This window comes from Nannospalax galili, unplaced genomic scaffold, assembly GCF_000622305.1.
Source record: "Nannospalax galili isolate Female #2095 unplaced genomic scaffold, S.galili_v1.0 scaffold158, whole genome shotgun sequence".
Classification (NCBI taxonomy): Eukaryota; Metazoa; Chordata; class Mammalia; order Rodentia; family Spalacidae; genus Nannospalax; species Nannospalax galili.
In genome coordinates, this window is record NW_008345290.1 from 1,368,415 (window position 1) to 1,381,890 (window position 13,476).

At 39.8% G+C, this 13,476-nt stretch overlaps 1 protein-coding gene across 1 annotated transcript in view; it reads left to right on the forward strand.

The window, feature by feature from the left end:
- Dnah11 (dynein axonemal heavy chain 11) overlaps positions 1-13,476 on the forward strand; it is a 381,221-nt gene that overhangs the window by 315,180 nt on the left and 52,565 nt on the right. The window contains exons 65-67 of the mRNA XM_029567531.1: positions 1,122-1,326; positions 8,177-8,341; positions 11,280-11,420. Coding sequence (XP_029423391.1) covers positions 1,122-1,326; positions 8,177-8,341; positions 11,280-11,420 — 511 coding nt within the window. The remainder of the gene's footprint in view (positions 1-1,121; positions 1,327-8,176; positions 8,342-11,279; positions 11,421-13,476) is intronic.

The following is a 13,476-nucleotide window of genomic DNA, read 5'->3' on the forward strand; positions in this document are numbered from 1 at the left end:
CTGGCCTTGATCTCACAGGGATCTCCCTGCCTCTGCCTCAGGAGTGGTGGGATTACAAGCCCACCTCTCAAAAATTTTTTAAATTGTTGCAAACAAGTACTAAATATTATACGGTATTATTTCTTTTTAAGTTATCAATTTCTATAATTAATAAGCTCTGTGAAATATCATTTCACCTGTCCTGAGACAGGTACTGCATATTTTTCTCCCATGGGTTATTTAGCATTGTATATTTAAATTAAAAACGGTATGAGCGTTGCATAATATTTTCTCATCATAACAATAACATTTCTGCAGTCAAAATGTTTAACCGAGCCAAGCTGATCCCAGCTACTTGGGAAGCTGGGCAAGAGAATCACAAGTTCAAGGCCTGGGCAACTTAGTCATTACATTACAAAATAAAAAAGGGGCTGGGGATATAGCAATGGTAGAGTACTTGTCTAGCACTCTGAGGCTGGACTACCTGAGGCCGTAGGTTCAATTCCTAGTGAAAACAGGAAAGATTTTCCGCACTTAATAGAGAGGAATCCAGAATTTTCATAAATATTCAATATATGGACTGGAGAGATGTTGCTTTTGCAGAGGACCAGGTGTTGGTTCCCAGCACCCTCATAGCCATCTGAAACTCCAGTTTAAGGAGATCTGATGCCCTTCTGACCTCCACAAGCTCTGAACACATGTGGTACACATTCATACATGCAGGCAAACACTCATAGACATAAAATAAAAATAGATCTTTCTAAAATTATTTTAAAAGAGCCATGTTTTTCTATGATTTCATGTGAAAATGCTTTGAAAATAATAAACTCTACAGGTAAAAATAATAGAAATGCTTAATGTAAGTTTAAATCCAGAAAAAATAGTGGACATTTGCTGATTTTAATTGTTACAATGATATTGTGAGGTGAGCACTAATATTGTGACCACTTTGCAGGTAGGAAGCAATCAAATAGAGCTTTAATGACAGCCCCCATTCATCCCGAGTCTTCGGAAACGGAGTTATGAAAAACCGGCATCTCTGGCCTTCTGGTCCAAGTGTATTATCAGAACCCAGGAATGGAATGGTACCTGACCACCTGACTTCCAGGGATGACTGAGTGTCTGTGTTATGGCCCCTGCAGGTATATCAAGATCGGAGATAAAGAATGTGAATTCAACAGAAACTTCCGCCTTATCCTGCACACAAAACTGGCAAATCCACACTATAAGCCAGAATTACAGGCTCAGACAACCCTCCTCAATTTCACAGTCACAGAAGATGGTCTCGAGGCTCAGCTGCTCGCAGAGGTCGTCAGTATTGAAAGGCCAGATCTGGAGAAACTGAAGGTAAATGTTACTGAGCCATCCCCAGCCCTTACTCAGCATCACTACTGGGTAAATGACCGTTCAAGACACAGACATACAAAGTAGGATTCTTGGCTTCTGGGATCTCACAGTCTAATTGAGGAAAGTAAAGATGCATGTGAAAAGTTAACAATACAAAATTCCTCCCCCTGAGCTGCAGGTGGAGATGGACCAGATCTCAGGTTTAGAGCCTAAGATTAGGAAAAGCTCAGAGGCCTGGCACCCATGGAGACAGAGGTATAGAAACAGTTTGTGACTGAGAAGGTTGGGTGATAGCAGACCAGTTTAGTCAGAAGGATAGAATATACATATAGATGGTTGTGACTCATCTAAAAAATAAATGGTATGATTCTAAATACATTTTTAAAAATACTAAAACAGCATTAAGTATATTGAAAACAAAAAAAAAATAAAGTGAGCCAAGAAATGTAGAAAAAAGTCTATCTTAAACATAAAAGCAAAAATAATATAAAAAGGAGAAACAGGCTGACATAATGGAACACTAGTTCTGAGATGAAAGAAGCCAGCAGGTGGATTCCAGAAGGCCATTAGGCATACTGGGGGGAAGAGATGAGAGGAGAGTGTGCAGCATGCAAAGACGAACTGCAGTGCCCAGCCTCTGACAGGAATTTTCAAAACGCAAACAATGAATATCAGTTCTGTGGTATGAAGAGTAGAGAGAATTTCACTTGCTCACTTGGTATTTTGGGGATTCCAGCAGATATTAGCTCTTGATTCCTTCTAATCGATGAGCATGATTTCACTGTGTGGGTATAGACCAGTTTACTTATTCCCTTATCTATCAAGGGACAGTTAGGTTGATTCCACTTTAGAGCTATAATATATTTTCTGAAAGAAATTGATGAGAATTTGTATCATTTCTTGGGTTTTTGGTAGACATCACCAGGAGAATCATCTGGACCTGGGACTCTCTTTTTGGGAAGGTTAATTGTCGATTCAGTTTCTTTAATAGACTTACAGTCTATTCAGATCAGTTGCCAACATTCCTTCAGATAAGATTGAGGTCCGCTGTTCATTTTCCCAGTTCTATGCTGGATTATTCTCTGCCTGAGTTTGCATGGGACTTGCATATGCTGACACCATTGCCATAGAATCATATGAACAGGTTCCCAGGAGCTTGTAGGACTCTGTTTCCATGTGGTCATGCACCTCCTCCCTGGCTCTTACAGTCTTTCTGCCCCCGCTTCTGCCATGGTCCCTGAGTCTTGGGTGGGAGAAGTTTAATAAAGAGATTCTGTCCAAGGACCGGCATTGGGCAGATTCTTGATTTCTGCACTTTGGCTATTTGTGACCTTTTATGTCCTGACCCTCCACTGCATGAGGAAGCTTCATTACTGAGAACTGCGACATTTATTAGTGTCCTCTTCAGTGTCCCTGTGTTCTATGTTCCATGAGCCTTAGGTGTAGAGGTTGCATTGTAGATGTATCACTTAGGCTTGGGCAATTCATAGATAATGTCTGTGTGTTACCGGTTGTGGTACTTATGATTTTTATGAGTATGACTGTATTGCCTGCATGTATGGAAGTACACCCCTGTGATGCAATGCCCAGAGAGGTCAGAAGAGGGTATCAGATCCCCTGGAACTCGAGTTATGGATAGTTGTTAGCTGCCATGTGGGTGCTGGGAATCAAACCTGGGTCCTCTGCAAGAGCAGCCAGTGCTCTTAACTGCTGAGCCGTCTCTCCACCTCCCCTAATATTTTACTTTATCGGCATGTAATGCATCTCTTGGTTCTTAAAATGTTTTCCTTGTTTAGATATCTGCCCTGCTTGAAGTTAATAGAGCTACTCTAGCTTTCTTTTTATTACTATCAGAACCTCTGTCTCCATCTTTGTATTTTTTATCTGTCTGTCTTTATATTTAAAGTTTGTTTTTATAGGCAACAGACAGTTGGTATGGTTTATCTACTCTATCAATCTCTGTCTTTAATTGATGTAAGTAATTCACGTTCTAAGAAACTACTCATAGAGATTGAGATTATTCACCTAGCTAGGCAACTATAGATGCCACTGTTTTTCACTGCAATTACTCTGCTTTCTCTTTTCCTCTCTTTCTGCCTTCTTTTTATTTTATTTTATTTATTTATTTATTTTTATTATTATTATTTTTTTTTGGTCCTTTTGAGGCAGGGTCTCCCTCTGGCCCCAGCTGTCCTGGAGCTCACTATGTAGACCAGGCTGGCCTTGAACTCACAGAGATCTGCCTGCCTCTGCCTCCCAAGTGCTGGGACTACAGGCATACGCCACCATGCCCGGCTTCTGCCTTCTTCATTTTAAGTCAGCATTTTATATTGTTCCAGTGTGTCGTCTCTCAGTGTCTAAATTGTTCTGCTTCAAAGAAAAACTTTAATTATTGTTTCAGTGTATGCAAGGTACATTTACCACTAATCTAAGTCTACTTTCAGTAGTCCTGCCATCTCATGGGTAATGAGAGTACTATTACTTCCGCCTTCCTTTCCTTGATACCATTGTTGCCTATTCATAAGTTCCACTGGATACAACAATCCACTGTACAACAGTCCACTAGATACAACAGTCCATACTGGACATAATAGTCCACTGAATACAACAGGTCACTGGTTACAATAGCCCACTGGATACAATAGTTCACAGAATACATTGTTGCCATTATTATTTTGAGCAAACAACTCAGTCAGGAATAAGAAATATGCCCTATCTTCATTTATCCCTTCGGTAGTACTCTTCATGTAGATCTGAATGGTTGGCTTATTTTCTGGAAATGCCGCTTGGTTAATAGAGGGCTTGCCTAGCATGAAGGAAGCCCTGTGTTTCCTCCCCAACACTGTATAAAACTGGGTGTGGTAGCACATGATTGTAATCCCAGCACTTGGCAGGTGGAAACAGGAGGATCAGAATTTCAAGATTATTCTCCACTACATAGCAAATTCAACTTGGACTACTTGAAATTCTGTTTCAAAAAACAAAAACAGAAACAAAAACCTCATAGAACCATATCTATTTCTCTCTCTCTCTCTCTCTCTCTCTCTCTCTCTCTCTCTCTCTCTCTCTCTCTCTCCTTTCCTCTCTCTAACATCTATTTATTTTGTAGTGGGGAGCTGCCGTGGCACTGGTGTGAAATTAGAGGACAACTTCTGGGATTTTATTCTCTTCTTCTACCATGTGGATTCTGGGATTAAATCATTGGGCCTGCACAGCAAGTGCCTTTACCCACTGAGCCATTTTATAAACCCCCCTTTTTTTTTGTCTGAGAAAGCCTTTATTTCCTGTTTACTTTTGAAGGATAATTTGACAGGATACTGAATTGTGGGGTTGGGGTTTCCCACAATATTTTAAATATTTTACATTTTTTCTTGGTTGCATACCTTCTCCACAGAGTTCCATGTAATTTTTATCCATGTTCCTCCATAGATGAATTCCCCCCACCACCATGGATTTTTTTTTTTTTCAAGATTTTCTTTGCCTTTGATTTTTTACACTTTGGATGAGGTATGTCCAGGTGTTGACTTTTTGGTATTTATAGTATGTAAACTTCCTGCCTCTGTGGTGTCTGGTCATTAATAAAAAATCTTGGTTTGGCAAGATGGCTCAGCAGATAAAGGTGCTTTGTCATATAAGCTTGATGACCTGAGTTCAATCCCCACAACCCATGTAAAGTTGGAAGGAGAGACGCAACCCCACAAAAATTTTCTCTAATCTCTACATATATGCTGTAGAACACACACGCAATAATAATAATATTTCTTAAATCTTAGCTATTATTACTTTCAATATTCCTTTGCTTTTGCTCCTCTTCTAGGATTCTTGTTATGTAAGTACAAATATCTCACAGTTTTTTGGCATGCTTTTCCTTTGTAAATTTTTTTCTTTTCTTTTTGCCTTTCAGCTTAGTAAGTTTCTGCTCACATATCTTCAAGCTCACTGTTTCTTCCCTTGATGGTCTCCAGCCTCCTGTCGAGCCCATCAAAAGCATTCTTCATTTTTGTTATAGCATTTTGTTTTTATTTCTGGAATTCTTTTGAGCTTCTGTGTGTATTCCCCAAGTGATCTTACATGTCTGCTTTCTTAGTGGACTTCTTAGTTTATGAAGCATACTTATGTTTAATTCTCTAGGATAATTCTAAAATTTCTGCTTTATCTGAGTCTTATGCCAAGATTTTTATTGTCTCTTCAGACTATATACGTTTTAGGATGCCTTTTACATTTTTGTTGAAAGTCACAGATAATGTACTGGATTTTGGGTACTGACTAAATAGTTTCTGGGTAAACATTCATGGTTATATGGTTAGCATTTATTGTAGCTGTAGGGGTCAGAGGCTTCAGGTTCCTGTAGTATGCTTGTCCTTCCCTTCCCTGTTATTTCACACTTCCCCAAAATAACAACAACACAAATCCTCTCTTAAATAAAATGTGAATCTTGCAGCTGTCTCACTTTCAATCCATTTCTGTTATACCAGATCCAGCTGATACAGTTTTAAAGGCTACATGATGTATAATCTCATGATTAAATCTCCTAACGGGGGCAGTTAGCAGACTTAAGCCACTGGATTCTCAAAAGACTTTCTTAGCCTTTTCCAAACCCTTCCTATGTGAGACTAGGAATCTTGAAAGGCTGAATTATCTTGTTGCCCTTCTTAGCCCTGGTGAAGTGTTTCCCCTGGAAGGTTTTGATAAGGAAAATAGGATGCTCTGGGCATTAAGAGCACTGCCTTCAGTGATTACAGTTCCCTTGAGTTTACCACAGAATGTTCACTTCTGCCCAAGGCAACTGTGGATTTTTCTTTCATCTTTACTGTAAGAATGAGGCAAGGCTCTAAGAGATAAAATGAAAATGTGAGGGCTCACTATGCCTGAGCCCTGTGAAGTTTCTGGCTATCCAGCCCTGCCTACAGCAGTGGCCAGTGATGGTTTCAGTGTCCCAGGACTGATCCTCTGTATTTGACTGTCCCATTTCCAGGGTGGCAGCCAGCCCCAGTACCTCAGTTCTCTGGTGGAAGAATTCTTACATAGCCTTTTCCTTATTATGAGATGTAGAAGTGGGTCGTGCAAGCTCTTTGCATGTCACAGCCAGTCAGAGCCAGATATTTCTGATGTTTACTTGAACAGATTCTTCCTAGAGGTTCTTGGTGTTAAATAACGATCAACCCTCTGTACCTTGGAGTCTAACCAAATGTTAACATGCCTTCTAAATTTTTTAAAAGAATTTTTCAAACTTGTCAGTATGTTGTTTTTTTAAATAATTTATTGAGAATTTCATACATGCATATAAGGTGTTTTGATCAAGTCCATGCCCACTTCTTCCCCTCCAACTTCTTCCATATCACCCCATCACTTTTTTCTGATAACTTCATGTACTCTTCTTCTTTTTTTAAATATATTTTAAAAATATTTTTATTTATTATTTTGGTTTTAGGTGTATATGTGTATTGCCTGCATATAGGTAGGTGCACCTGTGTTGTGCTATGCCTGCGGAGGACAGAAAAGGCTATTGGGTCCCCTGGAACTAGAGTTATGGACAGTTGTTAGCTGCCATGTGGGTGCTGGGATTCGAACCTGGATCTTTTGCAAGAACAGTTGGTGCTCTTAACCGCTGAGCCATCTCTCCAGCCCCTCTTTTTTTCTAGTGGCGTTTTTTGCTACTCTAACATTCCCCTCCTCTGAAGAGGTAACCCTAAAATATTTTAAGGATTAGATAAAAGCTCCCAAATATTTTTGACATTTTTGGCCTTTGGACCAGAGTATGTTGCTAGGAGGACCAAGGACACTGTGACTTTTAGCCAAGAAACTGGCTACATTTCTTTGGGGTCTTTTTACCCCAACTGCCTAATGAATTCCTACTTCCTATTCTTATCACACCATCCTCTGAAGAGGTTACCCAACTTGTGGATAGGGAATAGGGTTGCACATTGCACTGGCTTCTTCCATGCTGAACAGGAAGGGTGAGGCAATTGGGGTACTCCTTCAGTGGGTCTACTTAAAAGACTCCCAAATTGCATAACTCTTATCTGTAGGGGAAAAAGAAAGTCCTTGACTGGTGACTGGGAGATATGAAGGAGAAGTAAAGGCAAGAGTAATTAGCATTACAAGTTCTAGACGGGGGACTAGACAAAAGTCAGAACAGGATAATTTTCAAATGTTCATATGAGAGTCCATTGGAATTTCTTGACAAGGGCTTCCAAAAGCATCCCTCTATTGGGTTCCTCCTCATTTTTCTTTTGTCTTCCAAGGCTGGACTCTAAAGTGATGGATTCAGGATTTGCTTTCAGGTATTTTGATAGCTGTTGGAGTGGTTAGAAATTAGTGTCAGTTCCCTCTCAAATGCTTCTAGATAGGGGGAGAAAACAAATTTATCCATCATTTTAGAACAATAGCAGATTGTCTCCCTTAGCTACAGGTGAGATCTGAAGTCCTACATCTGAGCAGCACTTTCTGGTTAGGAACAAAATCATCAATGAGAAATAATTGTTTAAATAACTTTTTATATAGACTTAAGCCTAATGTCTGGGAACTGTAATCCCTTGAACTCTTAAATATACTGATGACTTTACTCTGGTTATACTTTCCTTTTGAGCGTTTAAGACCATACAGTTGGCCGAAATAAATCAATTTATTTTTACACTTAAAGTCGTTTGAGTATCTGTTCCTCAGGGGTCACATAGATGGAACTGGTAAAAGAAAGGAGCCAGGGGCTCCTCCCAAGCCCATGTGATCAGTATGTTTTAATGTTGTGTTTTGTTATATGTGTATTGACTCCGTAGAGGATGTAATTAAGGAAACTTGCCTGAAAATGAGACATTCAATCATATTCCTCACATTCCTTGGTTCATATTAGCTGGTATTGACCAAGCACCAAAATGACTTTAAGATTGAGCTGAAGCACCTGGAGGATGAGCTGCTCCTGCGCCTCTCGGCTGCAGAGGGGAGCTTCCTGGATGACACGGACCTGGTAGAGCGACTGGAGACCACCAAGACCACAGCAGCAGAGATCGAGCACAAGGTGGGAAAAGCAGAGGACATCAATGGCTTTAATGCTCTGCTTGAGTCTAATGCTTGGGATAAGAGTTGTCAGTCGAAAAACATGGCTCTCACCTCAAAAGGGATGAGAGTTTGTTCCAGAACCAAATACAAGTGACCATGGCCTGGGAACATAGGTTTGGGTTATCTCAACTTCTATTGATCCAGTGTAGTGACAAGTTAATAGAGTTTTTATCATGATAGAAAGTTACAAATCAAGACACGTTTAAAATGTGTCAGTGAGGGACTAGAGAGATGATTCAGTGGTTAAAAGCAAGGGCTACTCTTCAGAGGACCTGGGTACAGTACCCAGCACCCACATGGCAGCTAGTAACTGTCCATAACTCTAGTTCCAGGGGATCTGATGCCTTCTTCTGGTCTCCATGGGCACTGCACAACATAGGTGCACTTACATATATGCAGGCAAAATATACACATAAATTTAATAATAAATGTGTTGGAAGCTTTAGGTGGGGGTTACAGCAAAGCAGGTAATTCTCTGTTACAGGCTGAGGAGCCGTCTGGTCACATTCTTAGCTTTTGCATGAGTGGAAGCTAGTGACTTGTTAAAAATCATTTTAAAGGTTTTGATAGTCACAAGGATATTAAGTCAGACTGGGGTGGGTGTGCAATGAACAGCTTTCAAGGAACTGAAAATAGCCCAAGATAATTGGGCTTTGGTTTGCAGCATTTTAACGCTATAATCTCAAGGCTCAGGTGCTTGGCCTTGCAGAATCTTTAATAGAGATGTGGTTCTACCATAATTTCACTTCACACAATTTAATCACATTTAATGATTCCTCTGACAGGACAGATTTCTTGTGGAATTCAGGCCAATTAACAAACTGCCCTCAAAACCTGGACTATGGGGTTGAGAATGGAGATGGTGCTGGGCATGGTACTTCAATCCCAGCACTTGGGAGGCAGAGGCAGGTGGATCACTAGATCTCTGTGAAATCCAAGCCAGTCTGGTCTACATAATGAGTTCCAGGACAGCTGGGGATACAGGGAGGCCCTGTCTCAAAAAAAAAAAGGATGGACTTAGACTTTCAGTTCCACAAAGATCCAATTTTCAAATGAGGCTGCTATGTCAAGATGTTGTTTTACTTGAGTGAACAAATTTGAAGAAAATGGTAGAAACTCTTGAAACACTGTAGCACTCAGCACCAATAAACAAATAACCTATATCTCAGTGTGTTGAACATATTAGAGAGATCTTTGGAGCTGAAGTTTTGTTTACAGGTCTATGGTGGCCGAGGTTGAGCAAGGAATTGTCTCCTGTGGTTCTCAGTGAATTATTTACCCTAGGAAAATGGCATTTTTCAAAAGCCAATACAACATTTCCATTGAGTGCGTTTCCTGCCAGCCATACAACCTGGATCCCGACGGGTCGTGTGTGTGATGTGTACTATGGACTTTCACAAGTGGCCACAACTCTTAACACTCCATAGTTTCCATCAGAATCAGACCCTTATTTGCTTTCTGGAATATCCTCATTACTAGGTAATCCACTAATTAACCACCAGAAGCAATGTCACCATACATCCACTGTATGTGTCTCAAATTAAGCTGGGGAATGGGATCCAAAATTACTCTGTCCTTTCAAGTAAGTGGCTCCTAAGATAGTGAAGATTAGGGCAATTAAGTAAATTAAGTCTTAACTTTGAGGCTAACTTCTAATTGTCTCTTAAAATGTTGCTTCCTATCTTCTTAATGTATCTCCATGCAGCGACTCCCCTCTCTGCTGTTGTTTTATTTCTCTTAATACAAAAATATTATGAGTCAAGTCCATAGAAGTATTTGGGAGGAAATATATCTTATAAAGCTATAGGCCCAGCATAAGCATTCATAGAAAAAAATAGGCCTTTATTTTAGAACTAGATATATTTTGGGCCTTTAACTAAAAATGAATATGTTAGTTGATGGTGGTATGTTTTCTTTTTAATTATCTCAGAGAATGTGCCCAGAGGCTAACAGATAAGAACAAAAGGAAATGTATGAGCATATGGGTGACCTGGTACAGTTAGAATCAGGCAGTCCTGAGACTCTTCATATAAAGCCTGCTTGGGAAGCCTAGCTATTGGATATGTGATTGACCTTGGCTACATTTGTAGACCTTGTTGCCTAATAAAATTCTTGGCACTGAGTTGACCCAGCAGATTTTTTAAGACCCATCCCTGGGAGGTGATCTAGCTGGGTTATTAAGGCCTGAAAGAGAGAAGGGAGGTAAGAAGGTGACATTACTCTGAAGTGAATTCTGTAGAAGCCCAAACAATTGGGTTCATTAAATTCTGTGGGCTATAAAGCAGCTAGTTTTGTCCATTCCCGCTGAAATTCAGCTTATGAAAAGTTGTTAAAAACTCTGAATTCAACAATTTCTTAAATTTTAAAACCTATTATTCGTTTGTGAGGGTGTCTGTGGATAATATATGTACATAGATATGGGCTCACATGCCAAACTGTTCATGTAGCGGTCAGAGGACAGCCCTCAGGAGTTGGTTCTCTCCTTCCACTGTGAGATTTTAGGATCAAGCTCACAAGTGGTCCAACTAGTGTGGCTAGTACTTTTACCCACTGTGCCATCCCACTGGCCTGCATTTAATGATCTTAGAAAGACTCAAGTACATAGATGCTATTCACGTTACCTATTTTACTAGTAATTCTTTCCTTTGCTTGTTTTGTTCTGTTCCTTGAGTCATGGTCTCATTCTTTATTGTAGGGCTGCCCTTGAATGCGCTATATCCCAGACTGAATTGGTAACAGTCCCAGTTCAGCCTCCCAAATGCTGGGACTACAAGGATGAACCCCAACTCCAGATTCAACTACTGCTATTTTCTCATTTCAAATATGTCTTTCCAGTACTAGGATGTATTTCCAAAGCATGAAGAGCAAGTTATCAATTTCATTCAATCCCACAACAGGTGAGCGAAGCCAGAGAAAACGAAAGAAAAATCAACGCAGCCCGAGAATGTTACCGACCAGTGGCGGCTAGAGCATCTCTTCTTTATTTTGTGATTAATGACCTCAGAAGAATCAACCCTATCTATCAATTCTCTTTGAAGGTAATGCTGAACAGGCTAAGAAAACCAACAACCTGAGAAAATCTATCCTTTTTTCTAGAAACTAGGAATTTATTTCTAAGCAGTCATGGTGGTTAAGGAGGGAGAAAGAATCAAGCTAACCACTTACTAAGCCATGATCACATATAACAGATGCTTTGGATATATTTTAACCCTAAAACATTCCAATAAAGTTTATCATTTTCTCCTCATTGAAAAAGGTAAAATTTTCAGATTTCAAACAAATTGCTCCTAAATTTACATTTTATAATATAAGAGCCAAGATTTCAGCCTGTGACAGTTTGATTCCGAAGGCCAGGTTTTGTATGCTCTGTACAACTGCCTCTGGGCAGGGTTCATTTATTCTGTCAGTTTTTAAACAAGTATTTATTACAATCAGTCATACAAGCTACTTATCACTGAGTGTACAGGTGGTTGTTGTTCAATAAAAAATATCAGGAGTAGGTAAAAGGGCACAAGGGACATGAGAAAAGACAAGAGCCTGGGGTGGGGAGGTTATAAGGAGGAGTGTGTGAGGGGAGCAAGAGGCTGGGGGAAATTTGGGATAAGGAGAGCCAGTAACGATGAGTATGTGTTGTTTAAAACACTTAAAATAACATGTAAGTAACAGCCGTGGTTGATAGCTTGACCTCTATATTAGTTTCAAGTAACTGCCTCAGCAGGTAAAGTGCTTGCCACCAAGCCTGACCACCTGAGTTCAATCTTCAGGACCCAAGTGAGGAAAGAGAGAACTGACTCCCACAAGTGGTTCTTTGACCTCCACACATGTACCATCACACACACACACACACACACACACACACACACAAGCCAGTACACAAAATAAAATAAAGTAAAATTAAAAATAAATAAATAACAAATAAATAAATAAAAAGTTCTAAGGTAGCGATACACACACACACACACACGTTTAATAAACATAGGAGGGTTTAACTACATAACGAGTGTTAGAGAAAACAGGACTGTGTGAGGCATGAAAGGGTTGGGGATGCCAGGGTGTAAAGGCATTTCTATGGCCAGAGGGTTGTGAGTAAAAGTGAAGGGAAAAGTTGTGAGACAAATTCCAGGAGGAGGGCATGCTGGACTTGATGTCATAGAGCTTCATGAGCCATGTGGGGGATTCTGCATCACATTCCATGTATACCAAGAAGCCACTGAGAGGCCATAAGCAGATGACTAGTGAGGCAGGAGACTTAGAGGCAAATAGATCTAGGTATGACTTGAGTCTGAACCCTAACTCCTGGAGATGGAGTGGCAGTGGCTGTGGGCTCTGATGGAGTCAAGTACAACTAGCACATCCCTGCTAAGATGTAACTAGTATGCAAAAGCTCTAACAAGCTGGTCAGGTTGGACTTTAGAACAGCAACAGCATGTGAGGAGAAGGAGCAACAGCACTAGTGATGCTCATGTAGATTAGCCAAATACTCAACTAGACTAAGGCATTATAAGACTGTAGCTACAGAGCAGCCCTCCTCATGAATCCTGTTGCAAAACTCCTCCAGAAAATTGACATATTAGATCCAGCCATATAGATAAAGCACATTATGTTATAGCTAAGTGGAATTGATTCTAGCAGTGCAAGTTGATTTAACATTCAAGAGCTATGCAATGCAATGCATCGTCCTAACAGAATCAAAAGATCATTTTAAATAATGCAAATTTCAACATGTGGTTTTTAAAAAGTGAGGGAAATCTTTCAGCTACATAGGAATAGATGGCAACTTCTCAACATGATCAAAGGCACCTACAAAAATCAGTGAACGATATATTTAATGTCAAAATTTAAATGTTTTTCCTGAAGAGTAGAACAAGACAAGAATCTTCTTCTCTCAGCATTTCTGTTTAACACAGCACTGGAAATCATAGCCAATGTGATAACGCAATAAAAATCATAGAGAATTAAAAGAAAGAAAACTCCTTTTCTTCAAAGTCTTAACCAAATAGACATCAAATCTATGTTTTGGGTTGGAATTCTATATATTGTTATGATGTTAGTTCTCTCTAGACAGATGTGCATATTCAATTCAACCTCAACCAA